The sequence below is a fragment of the Solea senegalensis genome, linkage group LG18, assembly GCF_019176455.1.
Source record: "Solea senegalensis isolate Sse05_10M linkage group LG18, IFAPA_SoseM_1, whole genome shotgun sequence".
NCBI classification, from domain to species: domain Eukaryota; kingdom Metazoa; phylum Chordata; class Actinopteri; order Pleuronectiformes; family Soleidae; genus Solea; species Solea senegalensis.
The window spans coordinates 7033396-7055005 of NC_058041.1; the positions used below are offsets into that span (position 1 = coordinate 7033396).

Sequence of the window (21610 nt, forward strand, 5' to 3'; positions counted from 1 at the left end):
ATCAGTCATGGGCTAATGGACCGTTCGATTTTGGTTTAAGGAGGGAAACTATTGTTACTGCTGAATACGTGTATGACTGCACTAAATCACAATTGCAATCCAAGTTGAATGGACACGTAATAAATCAAAACGTGTCAAGGGCCCTAATGTCTTTCATTTCAAAATGGGACAGATTTTATACACATTTTCCCGAATTCTTCAGCCCTTCTATCCACATAACCCTGTCGTTGTCGTGTGTGTTTTTTAAGCACTTACTAATAGATAAGCAGAGGATTCTTTTCTCTGTTGACTTCGCTTCAAAACAGACTGCGCACAGTAAACCCCGGAGACGTCTCCTCATTCAGTGCCAAACGAGAGGGGAGCCAGAACATGGAGCCAGCGTGAGAGCTGGCTTCACTCCCCTCAGTGCCCTGAAGACCACTCTCCAGTACATAGTTCTCTCTTCTTCTTCCTTTTTTTTTGCCAGGGCAGCATGCTTTGAGATCACACGTGAAACTGTGAAACCGGAAATTTGCCGTTTTGTTTTTTGTAAAGAAAATGTGGAAACTGCTCCACTTTTAAGACTTTAATAGTTAATTTCTCTGGCTGGAGCCGAGAGGGAAGAGAGTCGTTTGTGGTGGAGCCTCGGTATTCAGGCACCCACTTAAAAGTGTTGAAATTTAAAGACGACCAATGAATGATAAAAGTGTCTTCTGACTCTTAAATAATAGTAAATATAATTTTAAGTGTAACATTAGACATTAGAGGTCCTTCCTGCATTCATTTAAAAGCATAATCCGATTGATTGGATGGATGAATTAGAGCTGAAACAGTTACTCGTCAACTATTTTTTTCATGATGAATACTAGATTTCTGATTGTTTCAGCTTCTTAAACGTGAATATTTTCTTCATTTCTTTGCTCCGTAGAACAAAGAAACATTAGAAGTGAACCATTTTGGTTTGTGGACCAAAAAAATGATTTCCAGGTTTGACAAACACGTTTAACGTTAACGTTTTCTGACAATTTATGGAATAAATGATTGAGAAAATAATCGACAGATTAATCGGTTATGAATGAATGCAGAGGAGTAGTGAAAGAAAAGAAATCATATGGACAGACTTTGTAGTAGGAAATGTGATTAAAAGCCTTGAGTCTGTTTCTAAAGCACAGTTGCTGGACCACTGTGTTATCGTGGGCCGGCCGGGTGCAGATTGTACTGAACTGCAGTGTGTGGTGGAAACAGGGTTTTCTTCTGCCCTCTCTCTCTCATGTCTACTTGTTTTTTTAATCTCAGATCATAACTATTTAAGTACTGACTGTGGGGTTGTGTAATGAGGGTAAAATAAATATTAGAGCATGAAACAGAGCCAGAAACCTTTGGAGTTTGTTCTTCTGTTGCGATAACAACAACAACAACAACAATAATAATAATAATAATATTAATAACAATAATGTGTCATTTTCTTTCCTGCTGATGCTGCTGTTAATTACAGAGGCGGGAGCTTCTTAGCCGCAGCCATTGATCTGACGTGTTGATGTGTTAAACACGTGTGACTAAATGTGGGTCAGCGCGTTTGCTCGTGCGGGGCGTGCAATTACAGCTATACATTTCTGCTCTGTTGTGGTCTTTCCTTTTTTTAACCCCGCAGAGAAATCCCTCTGTTCAGTCATGGTTGTTACTAAGCTGTGTGTTTGCAGTGTGAGGAAATAAAATGAAAAGAGGATCATATAGCCAGAAGAGCTTGGAGGGTTGCCATGTGTTCCATCCGCATATATGTCGAGCTCCTGTTTCCAAGGGGAGGATTTAGCACCTGGCACACGCCGGCCGCCATTTTTAACACACATTCAGGAACAGAACAATGGCCAGCCGTCACCAATCAGAGATTAAAATGAATATGGTGCAGAAGGAAATCTACCTTGAGCACTGCGATGCCCCAAATGCAAACGTGTCAGATGTTGATGTCGATTCTGGCAAGTCACCCGTTTGGCAGCAGCCTCCGGATGAAGTCAGCAGATATTTTAGGGGACCTTGAGCCCTGTGACACATGCAAATGGGGTTTTATGACGCCGTCCATGCCCCGTTTCCTGCAACCTCTCCGAGGACTGAAGGCGAATCCTACTCCTGTGGTGCACTACGACAATAAAGGAGAGGCACAGTATGAAATTTCATGTTATCCATGCATGTAATGCATGAATGTCATGTTACAGTACATGTGCTAGTGAAAGTGTGCTCTGTAATATTCATAAAGTGAGAGTGAGGGCAAGAGAGAGAGAGAGAGCAAGCGACAGAAAGACTTTGGGGGTTCAAGAGACCTCATTAAGTCCAATCTTAACCAAGCAAACGCTTCCATGATCACATTATCGCCGCTTACATTTGATTAACTTAAAGTGATCCATTAAAGGAGTAATTCAACATTAATTGAGATGTAATATTTGCTGTCTCGCCGAGTGAGGGAGTTTATATTGATCTCATGTCTGTGAGCAAAGTATGGAATATCGTAGGTTAGCATGAAGACTGTTAATTTATCTTTAAGGCTCTACTATAACCCTATCATGGTATCATGGTACAGTTCACTTTGGTACAGTATGATAAGGTTCGAAACGGTAAAGCCCTCATGCAAGTCAGGCTCGCTTTACTTGGTTGGCGGGGTGTGTACTGTGCCCGATGACCACGTCAGCGAGATACGTAGCGCGCCGTTTTTCCGGTGACAACAACTGCATTCAACGCAACAACACAGCAGACAACAAAGGAGGACATCCAGCAGCTCTCCTCGGTCTGTGGCTGTTTGTTGAAGAAACACCAAACCCAAGGGGGTGACGCTTTTCTGTCGCCCCAATCAGCTGAGTGTCGTGGGTCTAGCTCCACCCATGTTGTACCATGACTCTGGTACCCCTAGGGAAGGGTATTATATAAAAATGGAACAGTTGGGGCCAGTTATTTTGTTTCTATTTTCTATTATGGAAACGCAAACAAATCACAAGGCTCACATGGCTATGGTTCCATTCTCACCATAGACTGTATATGAAAATGGACATAGTTGTCCTGTTTGAAAAAAATGAAGCCCAGCTAGTTAGCCACCAGGGGGGCGAATGTATTGATTAAAGAACTCTGATTCAATGTAAGTCAATGGGAAAACAAACTGTATCCTTGTATTCTTTGTGTGGGTGCCGGCCAACCCCGTCACATGATCTTAACCGTAAGTGCTCTCACGGTAAATTGCTGTGGGAATAATGGCAACTCCTTATATGGACATCCTGGGGTGTGTGTGTGTGTTTGTTTATAGGTCACATATGGAGGCTTTACAAAATGCACTGCATGCAAATTTTTTGTAATAGTTTTTGTATGTGTTGTTGAGTCAAAGTTGTGGTTCATTTTATATTTTGCAAGATAGCCAATTGGTTTTGCTGAAAAAACAATATAAGACCCTCTTTTGCACATTCCTCTGTATATACACTGTGTTTTATCATAGAAATGGAATGTGCTATAAGGGTTAAGCAAGCAGGGAATTCTGTGTCTCAGTGTCATGTGAATCACTCTCAGTTATGACTTATGGGAACACTTTAATATTGCTGGGTACAAGTGAAAAGGGATCGTTCTCCCGAATATTAAAGACGCGAGTTCACATCAGAACTATGAAGACATGCAACTATGCCACCGCAGATGCAACGTCTCGCGTTATTAAAGAAAACACACCCCTCTCGGTGGCGGCGGCCATGAATGCTAAACTAATAAAGTACTAAAATAGAGTTGTGTTAGTGATACACAGCCACTGCTCCATCACTGTGTCAATCTCAGCTTTCCACTTTTGACATAATTCTCCACAGACAAATTTGAAAGCTCTCCAGGATATTGCATTTGGGGTTTAGGGAATATCACCAGCTAGGTAGTCTTAATTGGGGATGACAGCCCCACTCTGTCAACATACTATTTTTACCCCCACTCATTTCACATTATTGTACCGAGGTGACCCAGTACTGTTTTTATCTTTGACCCTACCCAAAAAAAAATATTAAAACATGCATTTTATGGGTTTATCCGCCTCCGTCTCAGTATGAGCACTCACTAATGTGGACACATTAGATAGATGATTGTCTGCTTTTTTGCTCTTCTATCCCTTTGGTGTTTTTACAGCTTAAAATACACCGATTAAAAGCGTTGCTTGTGTGGTAATGGCGATGGGGATGTTTACAAAAATATCCAAGATGCCAGATGTTACTGTGTAACTGTGCGTGCAAAGAAAAGACATTTAAACACAAAGAAACGGGTAGGTGGTAGTAAAGCATGAAAGGAATAGTGGCATCAAATAATACGGTTAAAAAAACAACAACTTACTGTTAGGAACGGAGATTACACTGCTTGGACCCAAACACACGAGACATGAGACACGACAAATGATTCAAGAGACTTTATTTTTCTCTTGAGATGGCAGGCAAGAACAAAATCACTTCTTTACAGAAGGAAAGAACTAAACTAGACTAGAAGAAATCAAAATCACTTCTTTACAGGAGAACAAACAAGACTTAACTTGGCAAACAAAACAAATTTGGGATCAGACGTGAACTCTACGAGCATAAACGACACACTGGCAAATGACAAAGGAACTGGGGACACTATATAGGGGAGAGGGAATGAAGGGCAGGTGTGAGTGATTACTTAAGGATCACCAGGTGAAGTGCAAGAGGGAATTTAGGGGAGATGTGTCAAAATAACTGATGGAACCACGTGACAGGAAGACATGACATTTACCAAAATAAAAGGGGAAGTGAAAATCAAACCCACACCAAAAGTGACATGAACTTAACGTGACTAAACTAACACAATAACTAAACTAAGCAAACAAAAACACTAACAGACTTGATGCTTACAGACTTACATATTTTTCAGTCTGTGTAAAATCCTAGCAGTTCTTTATTTTTTAATCACAATTATGTAAATAGGGGACAATGCATATTAATAAACGTTAACATGCCACGGGCTAATTTCTGCCTGTAGTTCCTTGGCAGGTTGATGTTATAAGAATAAAAATTGAGCGCTCACATCAATAAAAAGTTACATAAAAGAGGAAATATACACATTCATGCATAAATGAACACCTGCAGACTACAATCAGGGAATAAAATAGGACTTTGTGTTATCATTTGCATTTATTCTTGTAAAAAAAATAAAAATAATTAGTGAAGATAGTTCAGGACATGTTAGATCGTTAGATGTTGACATGTGATCAGCTGTTATTGTTACAAAAATTGAATGTCGTAGCTTTTGTTTGAGCATAAGTGAGTCGGCGCTAACCTGAGCAGCTGGTTCAGCCACGTCCAAACGTTTCTGGCTTTTTTCCTCGCGCTTAATGCCACCGTTGATGATCGCGATCGGCTGATTGTTTTTTCCGGCTGAACAGAAATCACTGAGCGCGGCGGCACTGATTTCATTTGAGCAGGAACGCACGCCACTCTTCCTTTGACCCGGAGGTAAAAGAAGAAGCTGGTTCACGTGAGAAGAAAACAACACGACACTGAAGGGTTTTGTTTGAAAAAAATGTGTTTTCCAACCTCAGTTTCCCCCGTTGAGCGATATCTTCATTCTTTTCTTTGTTATGTGTCCACCAGTGACACTTGGTCCTATTAGCATAACAGTTAGCAAAGTGTACGCCATCTTTGCTAACAGTTAGGCTAACAGGACTAAGTCACTGATGAGCACGTAACAAAGAAAAGAATTTCTGGACTCAGGGGAAACTGAGGTTTGGAAGCACAATTTTTCAAAAGTACTAACACTATTCTAGTAATACAAAGCTAAATGCAAATCAGTGAAGCATTCCTTTAAGAAATGAAGTGTTTTTGAAGTTAAAGAATGTCAACAAGACACAAAATGACACCCATTATGCTAGTATCTATCTGCCAGCTGAAGTCTGTGATGTGAAAGATGAACCAGAAAGGAGAAATTATCATTATAATTAAATAACAATTATGGTTATTATTATAACTAGTACAGTACGTACTTTATTCAGTAAATCAATTTCCACCTCGTTTACTGGGACAAAGACAAGTAGTCCAGTTAAATAGAGCTGTAGCTCATGGAAACATACTGAAAGACTACTCTGCTGCAGCATAGCATATAATAGTGATGTAATCAGGAGCTGTTGTTTAACCATAAGCTCCAGGTACTTACAGGAGTCTTTCTACTGTACCCCACCTCTCTACTCTTTTGTCTCATCGTGTTTCAGATTGAGACATCTGTGCGCCGTCGTCCTCGACCTTTTGTCTGTGACCTACACTTTCAAAATGTTTTCACATGTCACTTTCATTTAAAATAACTGACAAATGGTCCAATATCCAAAATTAGATGTGCTCCCGAAGTCAGGTTTTTCTTTTTCCCTTTCTGTTCAACTAATTATCCAATGACCCCGCAGCTTAATCTGGTGACCCTTGAGAGGTTGTGACCCTGGATATCGCTGGAAATGAGTTGGTAGCTTACACTGCAGTTTAATGATGTCATATATTATAATATCTCTAACAGCGGCAAAACAGATGCAGTAATGTGCGTAGTGGTCGTATTTTCTGTTCCTGTGTTTCCATGCAGGAGTGTTTGCATGTTGTTTATTTTTTACGCTTGTACCTTGGTGAAGGATAGAGACAGGGTTTTTCCTCCATATCTGCTCTGCCTGACGACCCGTGAAGGCGACCCATCTCGAGAACAGGGTCGGACCTGTCTATATAAGTCAGTGAGAAATGCTTCAGTGCAGGTAGGACCAATAATTGGCTGTCACATGTGAACGTGCTCCAACTGCTGATTGTCAGCAGTGTCTTCGAACCCAGAGACAGCAATCCTGATGTGAAGATGAAATAATCCCTCCAAAAACTATCCAGAATATAGTTCTCTGATCCCTGCTCACTTCAATTTATTTGTATTATCACCAGGGAACTGATTTCACATTGGCGCCGTTGCTAATCATTAAATGAATCCGCACTCAAATGTCACCTTTGAATGTTTTATTCACAGCATAAAAGCAGTGGCCTCATTTCTTTACCTGCCTGACCTCTCCTCCTTTCTTCTTCAATCGACCTCATTTATGTACCCCATGAGCCCCTTTTCGATGAGTTTCAAGAAATACTAAATGTGAAATATGCTACAGATGATTTAAACTCTGTCATGTTAATGTGTTTTTTTTAATGTAGTGCTTTGACATTGGAAACATTTTTTTTTTACATAATATCATTCGTCCCCCTTCCCGAGCACCCGACCCATTATCCTTCAGTGTGCAGAAATGATTTCTTTTTAATAGAAAATAAATGCGTGTGTGTGTGTGTGTGTGTGTGTGTGCACTGTTTCACCCCAGTCAGAGTCTCTCTGTCGATTCAAAGTGATTGAATTCTTTTTACAAATATACCTTTTAATAGTGCCACAGCTTGCGGCAAAGTTGCCAATAACGGAGCGTTTATGTGAAGAATTGCTCGACCCTGTTTCCCCCCCCCACAAAAAACACGTGGGAAGCGTCTGTTGTGAAACAGCTTGAAACCGACGTTGCTGTTGGAGAAACACGGGCCGAACACCTGGTCATTGGATGAGCTTGGTCTGGGGGTTGGCGTCTAAAATGTGAAGAATAATCACAGTGCTTGGGCAGAGAGGGTGGTACATTGTCCTGACAGCAAACGTGTGAAAAATCACAGCTTTCGTAAGTCTTCCCTCTAATGATATGTCTTGGAAAAGGTCACGCTGCCAGCAGGATCTCACATCTTGCGTATATATTCACTTATGTGAGACGCAAAAAAATCTCAACACAAACAAAATCACAACTAACGTTTTTAGTCGTTTTTATACTCTCTTCTCTCTCTCTCTCTGTGCAGATAACGTCTATCGGAAATGTCTGGAAAACGGGACGTGGGCGTTGAAGGGCAACTACTCCATGTGCACGCCCATACTCGATTTGGTAAGACTCCAGTATGTTTGTGTGCTCAGGTCCTGATTAATGGGGCTTTTCATGAGGGCATGAAATAGCTCCCTGTGTTAATCTGTAACCAACTGCAAATACAAGGTTAGCAGTGGGAGATGAGTGCTGCTGTTTCACCCAAGGCTTTTATATTGTAAATATGTTTTTTTGGTGGGGGGGAGTTTGGTTTATTAGAGCCTGCAGCAGCTGAAGGACACACACACACATACACATTGGAACACATGAAGGAATCAGCATCAAATGCACATTGACCGCTGTGAATTAGCATTTAACAAACACGGCTATCGCGGCTTTAAATGTCATTTTACCCACACTTCTGTACAAATCTGCTCGTCATCCTGAAGCCATTTCACTTCCGCTCAGTTTGTGAATTCCTCAAAAGAAACGGAGAAGGCAGAAGTCGTTTCTTGTTCTTTTTGTCTTGTTTTGTTTTTCTGAAAAGCATTGTCCTCCGGCGATGGAGACTCCCGCTGTGCTCCGCATTTTTATCGGATGTGATTGCTGCTGTTCTTTCTTTCCAGCTTCCATCGGCCTGTTGTGTTGTCACGGGCACTGTAGATGCCACGGACACATATTTTTAGACACTTTTAAACTTTCATCGTAAGGTTTTACCAGCTAATGACTGTGTGTCTTACTGTATTTTACAATTACAGAACATGAAAGTGGAAATGAAAGTGCAGTACATTACTGTATTCTGAACCCGTTCTCACGTCCCTCAGCCAATCGAGGTACATTTCCGTGTCTGGAAGAGACGCACAGGGCTAGGGATGTCCCAATCCGATATTGATCGGATATTGCTGCAATATCAGCCAAAAAATTATATCGGATTGCATCTAAAATCTCCGATATAAGCGCTCCGATACAAGCAGTCCATTCTGCTCCAGCACTTTTATCCAGCAGCGCCTGTTGTGATCACGTGGGCTCTGCGTGTTGGATGCACGTAGAGCCCACATGATCACAACAACAGTGGATTCCCTTTGTGTCTGTAAGGCGACGCTGAGGGATGCGACAGAGCGGCAGTACGTGATGCTCCTGGGAAGAAAAAAAAAGGCTTATATTCTTGTACATTTACAGTTTGGCAGTACATTACTGTCTATTTATTCAAATCTACTGTAGGTTTTAAAGAATGTTACTGTTACTGTGCCAACACCATCTTAAAGATGCTAATAATTATGAATAAGGGACAGTTTTCATTGTGTTGTTTTGTTGATCTCTGTTGAACTCAGTGTGAGTGAGGGAGTTATAGTCCTTATGCGCATCGTAATGCGAGTGCAGACATGAGGACTCGCTGATGTCGCCTCCTTCTTTGACCAAACGTCCCGATCCTCTTGCTCTCCACGTTCTCCGCGGCGTATACTTTTAACCTTATTTATTATAGAACTCACACGAGCTAACTCTCTGATGGGTTCAAACCACACGAGGTTAATTAAGGTCACTTCTACAAAGGCCTAACAAAATAAGAAGTCTTTCCCAGCACATCACTGCATTTGGCAGCAAAGTAAAATCCTCTCACCAGCGACAGTTTTAATTCTAGCTGTGACAAACCGCTGATATTTGCTCCGATAACCTTTTCATCAACTTTTGTTACAACAGTGTCCGAAAAGACAGGAAAATAAATTCAATTGGCCAAAGTGTCACAATTATCTCTTTTTACTTTCTTGGCAAGAACGCTGCATCTAATCCCCTAATGTTTTGATAGTTTAACGCAGATTATGTAGGGCTTTTCTTACTCAGTAAGTTTTCCCACTCCAAGCAGCTCTGGGCGTCTGAGACAGAAGGCTGAGCAGGTTTTAGTTGTGACTGCACGCGTGCTGTCGACGGCAATAAGGCTGGCAGATATCCTCCAAAGTGTAAAATCAACAATGTATGACAACAAAGTTGTTCACGATAGCTAACAAGGTCCTGGCAGGTCACTTAGTTTTGTTTTTACTCTTCTCAAGATGAGTAAATTCCTGTAATACTGGCATTCTCTCCTCGTGCTGTGATCACACTTGGTTTCCTTCCAGAGGGCGTTGCATTTTACAGTATAATACTGTTCAAATTTCGCAGTAAATTTACATGTATGTTGATTTAGTGATTATGCATTGTGCAAACACACTTGGAGACACGGCACATCCTCACTTTAAAGTCTTTTGCCTCCATTTTTTTAAGTGTCTGTTGTTTTCTGTCCGTGAATAATTGAAAACACTTTCATCGCGATAATTGCCAAGAGAAAGACTCATTTGAAGGTATTTTTTTTATTTAACCTGATGTCTTTGCAACAGCCCTAATTATATCCATCCATCCATCTTCTGCCGCTTTATCCTTCGCGTGAAGGTCGACAATCCCTGGTGCCAATCCCAGCTGACATAGGGCGAAAGGCGGAGTACACGCTGGACAGGTCGCCATCACAGGGCCACACAGAGACAGACAAACATTCACTCTCACACTTACACCTATGGTCAGTTTAGTATCCAATTTACCCAAATCACAAAATCTGCATGTTTTTAGACTGTGGGAGGAAACCCATGCACACACGGGGAGAACATGCGGAAAGGTTCTTGTTCTGACCGAGTTGAGAACCCAGGTCTTCTAACTGATTAACATATAATTATACTGTTAATTATTTAAGGATGACATATAAAAAAAATATTGTATGTACAACAGCGACCAATCCAAATAGAAAACATCGCACAAATAAGAAGCTGCGTTTATTCTCACGTTGAACATTGGACCTGTTGTGTTGATTTTAGGACGTCAGCAGCAGCAGAGTTTGAGGGGGAAAGTGCTTTAGGGCGCGCCATGAGACGAGAGGCGACAATAACAGACCATAAAAAAATGATGTACATTAAATATCCACCAGCAAAGTGTATGTGAGGGAGAGAGACTGACGTATCAGCAGTGGCATGTCTGCCTCTCCTTTATTTCCTTATATTTGAATGCATTTCCACTGGAGAAGCTTGTTTTTCTTTAGTTTCTTTGATTTTTGCTCTTCTTTTAACGATGCTGAATGCTTAGCAGCTATTATAATATTCACATTTAAGAGGCTGAAATCTTGTTTTAATCGCGAAAATAGCTTCAAACCGATTCAACGATTATCAAAATCGTTGATGATTCATTTAGTAATAATTGTTTCAGCTCTATAGTTAGGGTTTGCAGCCCGCTAATGAAAATTTACTGACTGCTCAATGTTTAATTACCAGTGAAGTCATTTTATGTCTTAATATAATTAATGTCTTTCTTTTGTTTGGCCTGATGGGATCATCTGCTGAATCTGAATATGCGTTGAACTTCCGTGAACCTCAGCAGGTCCAGGTACAGTGCTGATAACTATTTTTCAGTACTTTCCTGTAACAGCTGGACGCTGAAGTCATTCTAAAAAACAAGCTAGTAGCTAGTGCTTTTGCCGGAGACTATTTTTAGCACAGGATTAATACATAATATTCACAGCCGTCACAACAGCAGGACAGAGACTGAGCTCATGTTTGGTTTCATTTCTGTTATGTCCACCAGTTTATAACCAACACACATACGAGACCCAGCATTATTATGACTAATAATAATATGAATAATATGAATAATATGAATAAGAATAATGCTCATAGAGAACAGAACAAATATAAAAGTCTTCACGCTAAGCTGAGCTAATCGCCATGGTTACAGTAGGGAAATTCCTATAATCACCTCATCTACATGGAAGCTGTACAGTTCATCTCTGTAATCCAGACTTTGTGCTGGAAATAACTTTAGCATCAAACTAATTCACAACAGCTCAACATTAACATTAACACAATAAACTCTTAGTGGTGAAATACTCAGTGAGAATATTGTGCTCGATTTACCTCGATGAATCAAAACATTATCCACTTATAAATGTAGCATTCATTTATTCATTCATTAAAAAGAAAAAAACATAATCCATCAACACCACCACAACGTAATTAGCAAAGCAATTTAGTAATATACAATTCATAATATAGCAGGATTAAGATTCATACGTGCTGGCTCAAACAGTCCAACTAATGCACTACATTTAACACCGGAGCTCCATAGATCTGTGAGTGAGTGTGAACAAAATAATAAAATGACTGAGAACCTTCCCTCAGTGTTTTCTCTCTCAGAGTCCGATGTCTGATTGATCCCTGCAGGAGATGGATGCAGAGTGTCTGACCTTTTAAAAATGTGTATTTGATTTTTTTCCCTCCCCTCACTCACTCTTTTGTAGCCGAAATAAATCACCAGGTGGCAGTGGAGGCTGCAGCGGTGTGATTGACATGTGGGGGGTGGAGGTGGGGTTGGTTGGATGGAGGTAGAAGCTTCCCTTTAAAGTTCAGCCTGTATTGAACCAGGTTCTCTGCGGTCCCACTGGGAGCAGGAAGTGAAACCAACCGTCAGTGCATGAAAAGCTCACTGTTAAAGTTTGTTTAAGGAGAAGGAGAGAGAAAAAAAAAAGTATGTTTTTTTCCCCAAACGTATGATATGTGTGTGTGTGGATCAGGTTTGGTTTGGTTTTCCTGTGGCCCACGCGTTGTGTGAGACCGAGGCGAGTGGTGGGTGGGTCTTATCTCGGGCTCGACTCTCGGCTCTGCGATCTATTTTAGAACCTGCTGTTTGCTTGATTTATGTCCTGATGTGTGAGCCACTCCTGCACTCTTCATTACAGGACTGACTCTTTCTCTTTTTTTTCTTTTTTCTTTCTTCCCCTCAGGTCTGTATTAATGCTCACATGCTCTATGTGCGCTGAAAGAGTATTGTGTGGTGGGGGAGTCATTTGTCTTGCTGTGCTACCCTTGAGATGATCCCTTTATAGCATGACTCAGCTGTGATAGTGGGGGTGAAAATCGACGGTCCTTGTTTGGGGAAAAAATGCTGCAACAGAGGGACACAACTTAGTCGCCACTTTTATTTGATTTTTTTTTTCTTTTAAACTGTAAGATAAGAATAAAGTAAAAGTATAGACCCAGTGACATAATATCATTTTCAGTTGAAGTTCTTTAAAATATAGACTGTGGTTCAGTTTTATTGATTAATCTGCCAATCAATTGAATCAATTTGTCATTTTGTCTATAAACAGGTCAGAGAACATTAACAATTAACAATTCCATTAAAATGAGCTAGGGCTGCAACGAATATTCAATTAATTGATTGTCAATTGATGACTAAATTAATCATCAACTGTTTTGATCATCGATTCATTGGTTTTAGACTGGTTAACCCTAACCCTAACAGTTAATACCAGCGTTCTGATTTCTTTGCTCCATTTGCCAAAAATAATCATTAGAACTGAGAAGAGATTGGAGAACATCATGATTTCCAGGTTTGTTAAACACTGATCGACATCTCAACATTTTAACTACATTTTATGGACAAAAGATTCTCGATTCATCGAGGAAATAATCAACAGATTAATGGATTCTAAAAATAATCATTAGTCGCAGCCCTAAAATGTACTACAAAATGCTTAATTGACTAAAACCCAGATGTGTACAAGTACAACCAGTTTATCCTTTTAAGTACCTTAAAGGGATACTTGAGTAAAAGTACAAGTATCTTACCAGAAAATGACTTTAACCGAAGTTGAAGTCACTTTTTTATAATATCACTGAAGTAAAAGTCTTAAAGTATATGACATTTACTGTACTTAAGTATCAAAAGTCATTTTCTGATATGAAATGTACTGATGTTTTAGAAATAAAAGGTATTACAAAAGTGAGGAGTTGAGATTGAGCCGTCGTGTCTCAGTGGTAGGGCCGGTTGTCTTTCAAATGGAAGGTTGTGGGTTCAATTCCTGGCTCTGCTTGTCTGTATGTGCCCTTGAGGACACAAGACACTTAACCCCATGTTGCAGCGTGTTAATGGGTGAAAACTGTTGTGTAAAGCAGCTCATCAACACTAGAAAAGCTCTATATAAATACAGACCATAATACAAACTCTGATTCTACTTGGTAGTAACAAAGAGTACAGATATGTGATTTTTGTACTTAAATACAGTAACTAAGTATTTATACTTTACATTAACAACAATGAGTACAACAAAGAAAAGCAAAGGCAATAATATTTCTCCCTTGGTTAAAAATTCAAACTGCCAAAATAGTTGCTGACTTATTGTTGAAGCGTTTGATTAATATTATTATTTAAACTGATGCAGTCGAACGCAACAATTCTGCATCGGTTGTTTTGTTTATTCATCTTGGCGACAGCAGCTGTTATTAAATGACACGGCAACAAGGTGAGCATTTTTGGGGGATTTTCCCAAAGGAGTCTAACGTTTAACGAATGCCTTCTTTTAAGTCGTACCCATGTTCATACACTTCACGCTCTCATGCTGTTATTGGCCTTGTTTTCTTATTCATTTATCTGTTTATTTAGATTGACTCATTTGCACTTGCCTTTTTTTTATTTTTATTAATGCATTCTAGTAAGTGCTCTCTGAGTGCTTTTCTCTAGCGTTTGTTATAAAATGAATGAGTCTGTGCTGTTGACATCGAGACACCGAGCCATCTGCCCCGTGCAGACGAAGGAAGATTTGAGCCACTGCCGCAAAGAAAAAATATGGCGAATGGGACAGATGACGTGTTTCGGGGGATTAATCGCTTAATCTCTGCGTAGACACCAGTAGGTTACATAAATCCACTTACAGCACAGATTACTGTTGGTAGTGTTTGGGGGGAATCTAATCACAATGGATATCTGAGTCAGAGACGATGTTCTGTGAAAAAAAAAAAAACCCACTGCTGCAGGAGCACGACTCGTGCAGATGTTACTCACAAACCTCCTTATGTTGGAAAAACCATGGGCTGAAATCTGATGTAGGTGCTTCCCACCAAAAAAGACTCAAAAAAGAAAATGTGACAAGATGCAGAACAACCCCACTCACTCACACACACACTCACCTCCACCCGCTGTGTTTCCCAGTATAGAGACGTCTACTGCTTGTGTTGCTTGGCAACATTCCTGCACACAGGAAGTGGTTAAATTTATGTCAGGACACATTTGAGTTTCAGGAGTTCCATGTAACATGCTGGACATGAAAAGGGGTCTTTCACTTTTCTAGGCAAAGCTAATCAGGAAGTAAGCACATATTCCCAACGGAGTCGCCATTGGGGGGCGCCTCCGTTGGGAATTTCACTTCATATCATGTGAAGAATAGTTCACGGTCCCAATCGCTGGATTCCGTTCTTCTTCAATAGAACATGATGACATTTTTGGGGAATTATTTTCCCGTTTAGAGGAAGCTCACGATATAGCGTGACACAAATCAGTGGACATATAGTTTTATTGTGTGACTTGTGCTGTATTTATACAGTATTTTATTGTTTTATTGTATGTTTTATTGTTTGTTCTTAGATCTATTAAGTCACAGATGTTTACATTTTATTTGTTTTATCTGGGTTTATCTCTGAAGTACAGCACTTTGTTTCAGCTGTTTTTTAGAGTGCTTTATAAATAAAGTTGGCATGTATGACTTGTGGTTTATGAAACACTAATAATCATGAATTATTGATCATATGCAAATGTTAGCGTTGTGTTAGTCCAGTGGTTCTCAAACCTTTTATGAGAAAACATGGAAGTTCTCATTGTTGCCAACGTTAAAAAGTACAGCGGTGTAAAAAGGTCGAGCAAAGTCAGATTTATTCCTATCTCCTCCTCTTCCTCGCATATACTTCACACACTGGTATAGTGATGGAGAGGGTGACTCTAATTATTATTATTTCATTTATTCATATTACTTCAGCTCGACTCCGATCACATAAACGGTGTATACAGGAGAACATTATTTCCTCCAAGAACCACCAGAGGAAGCACGCACACCACTGGTGGTACACCATGGTGTTAGTTAAGATAAATAAATAAAGGATTTTCTTATGTTCTTCTGTTTTTTCCAAATCTCAAAAACTCATCATTTCTTCTTTGTCTCTTTCTCCCCCGCAGAATAAATACAAGATGCACTACCAGATAGCCCTAATCATAAACTACATGGGTCACTGCATCTCCATGGTGGCTCTGCTCGTCGCTTTCTTCCTCTTCTTGTGTTTGAGGTAAGCCTTAGTCCCTGTTTCCACCAGTTCCCTGATAATCCTAAAGACAGCCTTGATGTGACAGACACGTCAGTATTCTCAAGATCCCTCGTTCAAAGCTCCTCTGGTTCTTATTCAAAAACCGTTTGGTCATGGGATGGAACCTTCCCTATCTTAGTCCCACAGATGTAAAAGGCTTTGAACGGCCAGAAAAACTAGGGCACGTTTCCCGCACAAAGGGGAATAATAGACCCATCTGAGGGAGAAAAAAACACTCAAAACATTCTTGTGGGAAGTCTGTTGGGACAACTGTGGAGGTGAATCGGGTTTCTCTGACAAACTCCAGCAAACCACGCACTAACGAGAGAAAGGTCTTAGCACCCTCGGCAGCCGGGCCGGCCATCGATCGCAGAGACAACCCCGGGAGTGAGAAAAGCGCGAAAGGGCACAGGGAGACATAATAAATAGAAGCGGTACAGGGAGAGCCTTTATGCACAAGCCATGTTTGAGGGACAAGTGGATTTGGACAGGGACGGTGGCAGGGTTGGTAAGTGTCAGCCGGGCTAAAAATGGCATTGGGAGGGAGTGAAGAAGTTTGGCATTTATTACCCACTCACCTTCTCCACTTTGTAATGAGCCTGAGAGCCATTTAGGGGAAGGTTGCTGCAGGCTGATACTTTCCCACTGACACTCCTGCTCAGTGTTGTAGAACTGAAAGAGACAAGAGAGAAACATCCCAGTGGAGACATGAGCAGGAGGAGGTTTTAATGTTTGAATGTTTCTGGTGTGTTAATTATAGTAATACCATCGTATTTCTAATATTGTAGTAATAGGGAGATCATATTAAACCATGTCATTTCCAAAGTAATATCCAGGTAATGAGAATGACTGTGGGCAACTATTAGTGTGATACCTTCAAAATAAAATGTATGGGAATCAGATTTGGTCATTTCCCTGTTATAATGGTGAAATTCATCCCCTTTTATGTCTCACACACTATTTCAATTGTCATTGCCAAGCTCTTACTTGGTGATAACTCCAGAAATAAGATGATATTACCGTAGTATTACTTTTATTATGAAATGATTACCATACTATTACCACATTGCCATGTTTCTTACAGTGACACTGGCACCTCCCGGGAAATGTAACATTATTATACTTATTATTATATATTATTATACTGTTGTGGCAACTGGGTTTATATATTCTGATTTGTAGAGTGTATTTATGTCACGCGTCACCTCTCATTCACAGCAAGTGACACGTAGTGCAGTGGGTTTAGTGGGTCATCGTTATTATGTTAGTTCAACTAAAAGTAGACTTTTAAAATACACATAAACATATTCGTATGACCGTAATTGACTCAATGTCAGCCTAGTACACGCAGATACTCCGACGTTAGCTCAGTGGTGGAATGAGTGTCTTTCAAGGTTGTGGGTTTGATTCCTGGCTCCGCGAGTCTACATGCCGATGTGTCCTTGGTGCAAGACACTTCACCCCACGGTGCTGTGCCGTCAGCGTGTGAATGGGTATGTAAGATGAGTGAATGGGTGAATGGCAAAACTAGAGAAGCGCTAGATAAATACAGACCATTATCGTATTATTACGGCATGAAAACATTCAGTTGTACCACAGTGAAGAACAAAGTCCACAGAAGAATAAGACCAGAGCGACAATGATACGGTGAAATTGAAGCTTGTCATTTTTTTGACTGATGAGGAGACTGATTTTATGCTCTGTCAGCTTAAAGAATTGAATATTTCAAAGTCCATGGGATATATATGGCGCTAACAACTAGCGGCAAGCTAAAGCCAAAAAAAAAAGTCTGCTATTACAGAGCTTTAGATCATTTATTTATTTATTATTATCAGTATCATGCAGCAGAGGTGGACACACTTTATTCAATAAACTGATTCCCCACTAGCTCTTATGTACTGGGACAAGGGCAGTAGGCCGTTGAAGAGCGTGTGTGTGTGAGAACATACTGTCCTTGAGCAACTTTAGAAATTAGGTTGTTTTTTTTATCCCTTATATAATATTCAGTGTTTTTCTTCTGTGACATCTTCACTGTTCCCTGCGGGTTTATGTCGTGTGAAATGAGTGAACTCTGAGCCACTTTACCTGCTGAGCACAGTGTCCTTGGGCAACTGTTTCTCCTGCACGATACTTCCACAAAAGTTGTGGATAGTAGGGTGACATGAATGCAGCTACTTTCCATATATATCTGATTTAGCAAGCCGTCAACAAACAAATTAGAATATTTCAACCTGATTGCCACAACATGAACCCACACTATAATATTGTTAAATTACCCAGGAGAGTCTTGTGTTTCTCTGCGAGGGAACACTGAGCATTTCCGCTGAAGGAACACACAGAATATATACTGTATAAATAAAAAAAAACAAAAAATGAATTTCAGCGCAAGTGGGAACAAATGGGAATAAATGGGGCTTTATTTTGCCACGTGCTTCACCTAACGCCTCTTCTCGATAACTCAGTGTGCTGCCAGGGTGTAACTTGGAGTGGAATCTGATCACATTGATGATGCATGAGGAGAGATGAAGCAATTTTCTGGCTGTGGACATCCATTCACCTTCACCCCCGTGCATCTGTGTTGTTAGATCAGGAAGAGGAAGATATTAAAGCCAGAGACGGCAGCCGTGCTGTCCGGGAAAGGTTTCTGCGGGCGGATATCCAAACGCTCACCTCTGACCTATGATGCCATTCGTCACCTACGTTGACATAATACAGTAGGAGGGCATTTGCTTCACATTTGAGCAGATGGCGTGTGGACATAAAGTAATAGTGCATCAGTGTTTGAAGCATTTTTATCTGTATACTGTGTGATAGACAGTTTAACATCTGGCAAATAAAGTAAACAGCCAATAGTATGTTACTGCTCTGCAAGAAGAAGCAGAGTAGAACTAGAAAGTAGAACTTTCAAGTTTGGTCGCTTTTTCGCCTTGAATTCTACGGCCCTCCCCCTACAGTTTCTGAGTAAATTGACACCACAATAAACATTCATCCATCCACATCGGATGTTTACTTGTGTGTGTTCCTTCGCTCGGTTAGACAGTCATTTCCTCTTTCTCGCTTCCTCCAGCAACAGTTTTCTCTGCTTCTCTTTTGCCGGCTCTGCCACGATGAACGTCTGAAATAACGCTATCTTCAATCTTATAGTGCCGTAAAGCAATTAGTGTTTCTCGCGAGACCCGAGACTTCGCAGCAAGGCCCTGATCTTACAAGGCCGATTTTCTGCTAAAAGACGTTAGTGGGAGTGGAGACAGCCCCCCATCTCCCCACAACAAGCCATTTAACTGTCACAATGACTCAGAAACTGTGAAAGTAGGGTGCAAATCCTGCATAGTTCTGCTTTAATATGGAAGGAACTCAAGATACAACATGGGGAAAAGACATTTTATTAAAAACCTTTCGTAGCGATATGATCAAAGGTGTTAAGTACAGTTGTTCACACCTGGCATTAACATGCATCCATCATCAGCCTCTACACTAATACACATGGACATTATTTCTATATATATGTTGTGTTTTTAACTAGTCTGACTGGAAAGATGTGTCTGTGTATGTGCATCAGTGTGTCAGCAGAGAGTAAAACAGTCAGGGATTTTCAGCATCCGGGGGAAAAAAACATAAATCATGTTGAATTTGCCCTTTTAAAGATTAAGAAGTCTGTTAGAGTCAAGTCATTGTCAAGTGAGTTCACACAACCGTGCTTAAGCCCAGCAGCATCACACGACTCTCTCCGTGTTCCTCAGTATAACAGTGGTTAGATCCTGTGTTGCTTAACAACATTCCTGCGCTGCACACAGTTCATTTAAGCGAGGAGGGGGCAACAGCAGCATTGCACTACAGGTTGGAGTAATGACTGAAAACACAAAGAAGCGCCTATATGGAACGTTTCAGGTGTGAATTCTACAGCTCAAAAACCTGCTTGTTCAGCATTTTGACAGGATAAATGCTTTCCCCACTCACCCCACCTGTCGCTGATAGTCTTGCTTGACAGAGCCTGTTTCAGATTAAGGACACAGTTGTTTTTTTGGTCATGAAGACCAGAGTACTAACATCAACAACAGAAAGAGCACACTGTGCTGTGAAACTGCTGCGGGTCTAAAAATGAATCCTGAGAATGAATTGTGTTTGTGATCAGATCGCACCGGGTGCGTTCACTTATGTCCACTTAAGGTCGGATAACTCAAGACAGATGTTGACACCAGATCAAATTTCCTTTTCATTTACATCACTGTGTCTTGTCTGCAGGAGATTTCCTCTTAATTATGAGAAATCAGAATGTCCACACTGGACCCACAGCAGGAGGCCACAGGAAGTGAGGTCATGTGGAGTAATGACTTCGAAGGGGGAAACAAAAAACTTACTCTGCTTCTGGCACCACAGCTATGATACTAATGAAAGCTCCAGTGGGGAGGAAATTAAGCGCTTGTGTTTTGTGGAAAAAAAAACACAATTATAAAACCATACGTTTGTATTCTTTCTGTACTCTAGCCCCGTGTTTAGATGTTTCCCCTCTCCAACACACCTGATTCAAACGCTCATCAACGAGCTCTGCGCAAGCCTGCTAACGAGCCATTTATTTGAATCAGGTGTGTTGGAGCAGGGAAACATCTGAGACATGCAGGGTAGCAGGTCCAGGGGGACCAGGGTTGAGAAACACTGCTATAACGTAAGTAAACCCTAATGACTGATAATGTGATCATATACAAGAAAATATAATACAAATAGAAGAAAATATGCAGCACTGTGAGCAACTGATTGACAAATGAGCGCCAGGTGGACCATTACAAATCAACTCCAAGTAAAATGAACCATATGTGTCACTGGAGTTTTCAATCAGGGAGACTGGAGATTATATTATATCTTTCCTGGAGTGAAAGTGTAAAAAAAAAAAAAGAAGGGAGGGATTAATGAATTATTCAGATTCATCCTGAGGGATGAGAGGGATTTCTATTCACTTCTGTGTATAATTGAATCCTATGAAGCTGATGAGTCTGTGTATCATTTGAAAAAACAGATCACGAGCATTCCCCGTTTTGTCCGTCTAACGTGAGTTACGTGACCCAAAAGTCATCACAATAATTGGTAACTCTAAAACTCTAAAATGTCTGTCTTCTCTGTCTGTCATAAGTGAGAAAGACATTCACAGATTAGAACTTCCGCACATAAAAATACACTTTGTATTAGCATTTTCGTTACAAAAAAATGATACAAAAGCATATTTATTTTTAAAACGAGTGGTGTAGTATCATGTACAGGGCAGCAGTGAAGTACACAGAATGTTTGATGACACTACACTGTATTTTTTTGAAGTTATTGAATATTTTTTAAATATCTTTTTTGGGTGTTGCACTTTGTAGACGGTCCCTGCACTCAGGTCTCACTGATGACTGCATGTAGAAATCAATGTAGTTTCTCCAGCTCTTTTTGATGAAAAATGAGGTTGTTTCAACCATGTTTTGTTTAAATGTCATCGATCGTGGAAGTTTGAATCTGTGAATAATATGTTTCTAACTTTACATCATTCACTTGAGCACAATTAAATTGGAAGAAATTGGAAAAGAAAACGAGCCATTGTCCAGTTTTTTACTTGAAAAAGGGAATGAATGACTGATGACACAGATTCCGAGGTTATGTTATGAAGGAGGTGTTTTGT

The 21610-nt window shown here is 40.4% G+C and overlaps 1 protein-coding gene across 2 annotated transcripts in view; it reads left to right on the top strand.

The window, feature by feature from the left end:
• LOC122759348 (corticotropin-releasing factor receptor 1-like) overlaps window positions 1-21610 on the top strand; it is a 53685-nt gene that overhangs the window by 16564 nt on the left and 15511 nt on the right. For both annotated transcript variants that reach the window (XM_044014148.1, XM_044014147.1), the window contains exons 5-6: window positions 7821-7903; window positions 15836-15942. In XM_044014148.1, coding sequence (XP_043870083.1) covers window positions 7821-7903; window positions 15836-15942 — 190 coding nt within the window. The remainder of the gene's footprint in view (window positions 1-7820; window positions 7904-15835; window positions 15943-21610) is intronic.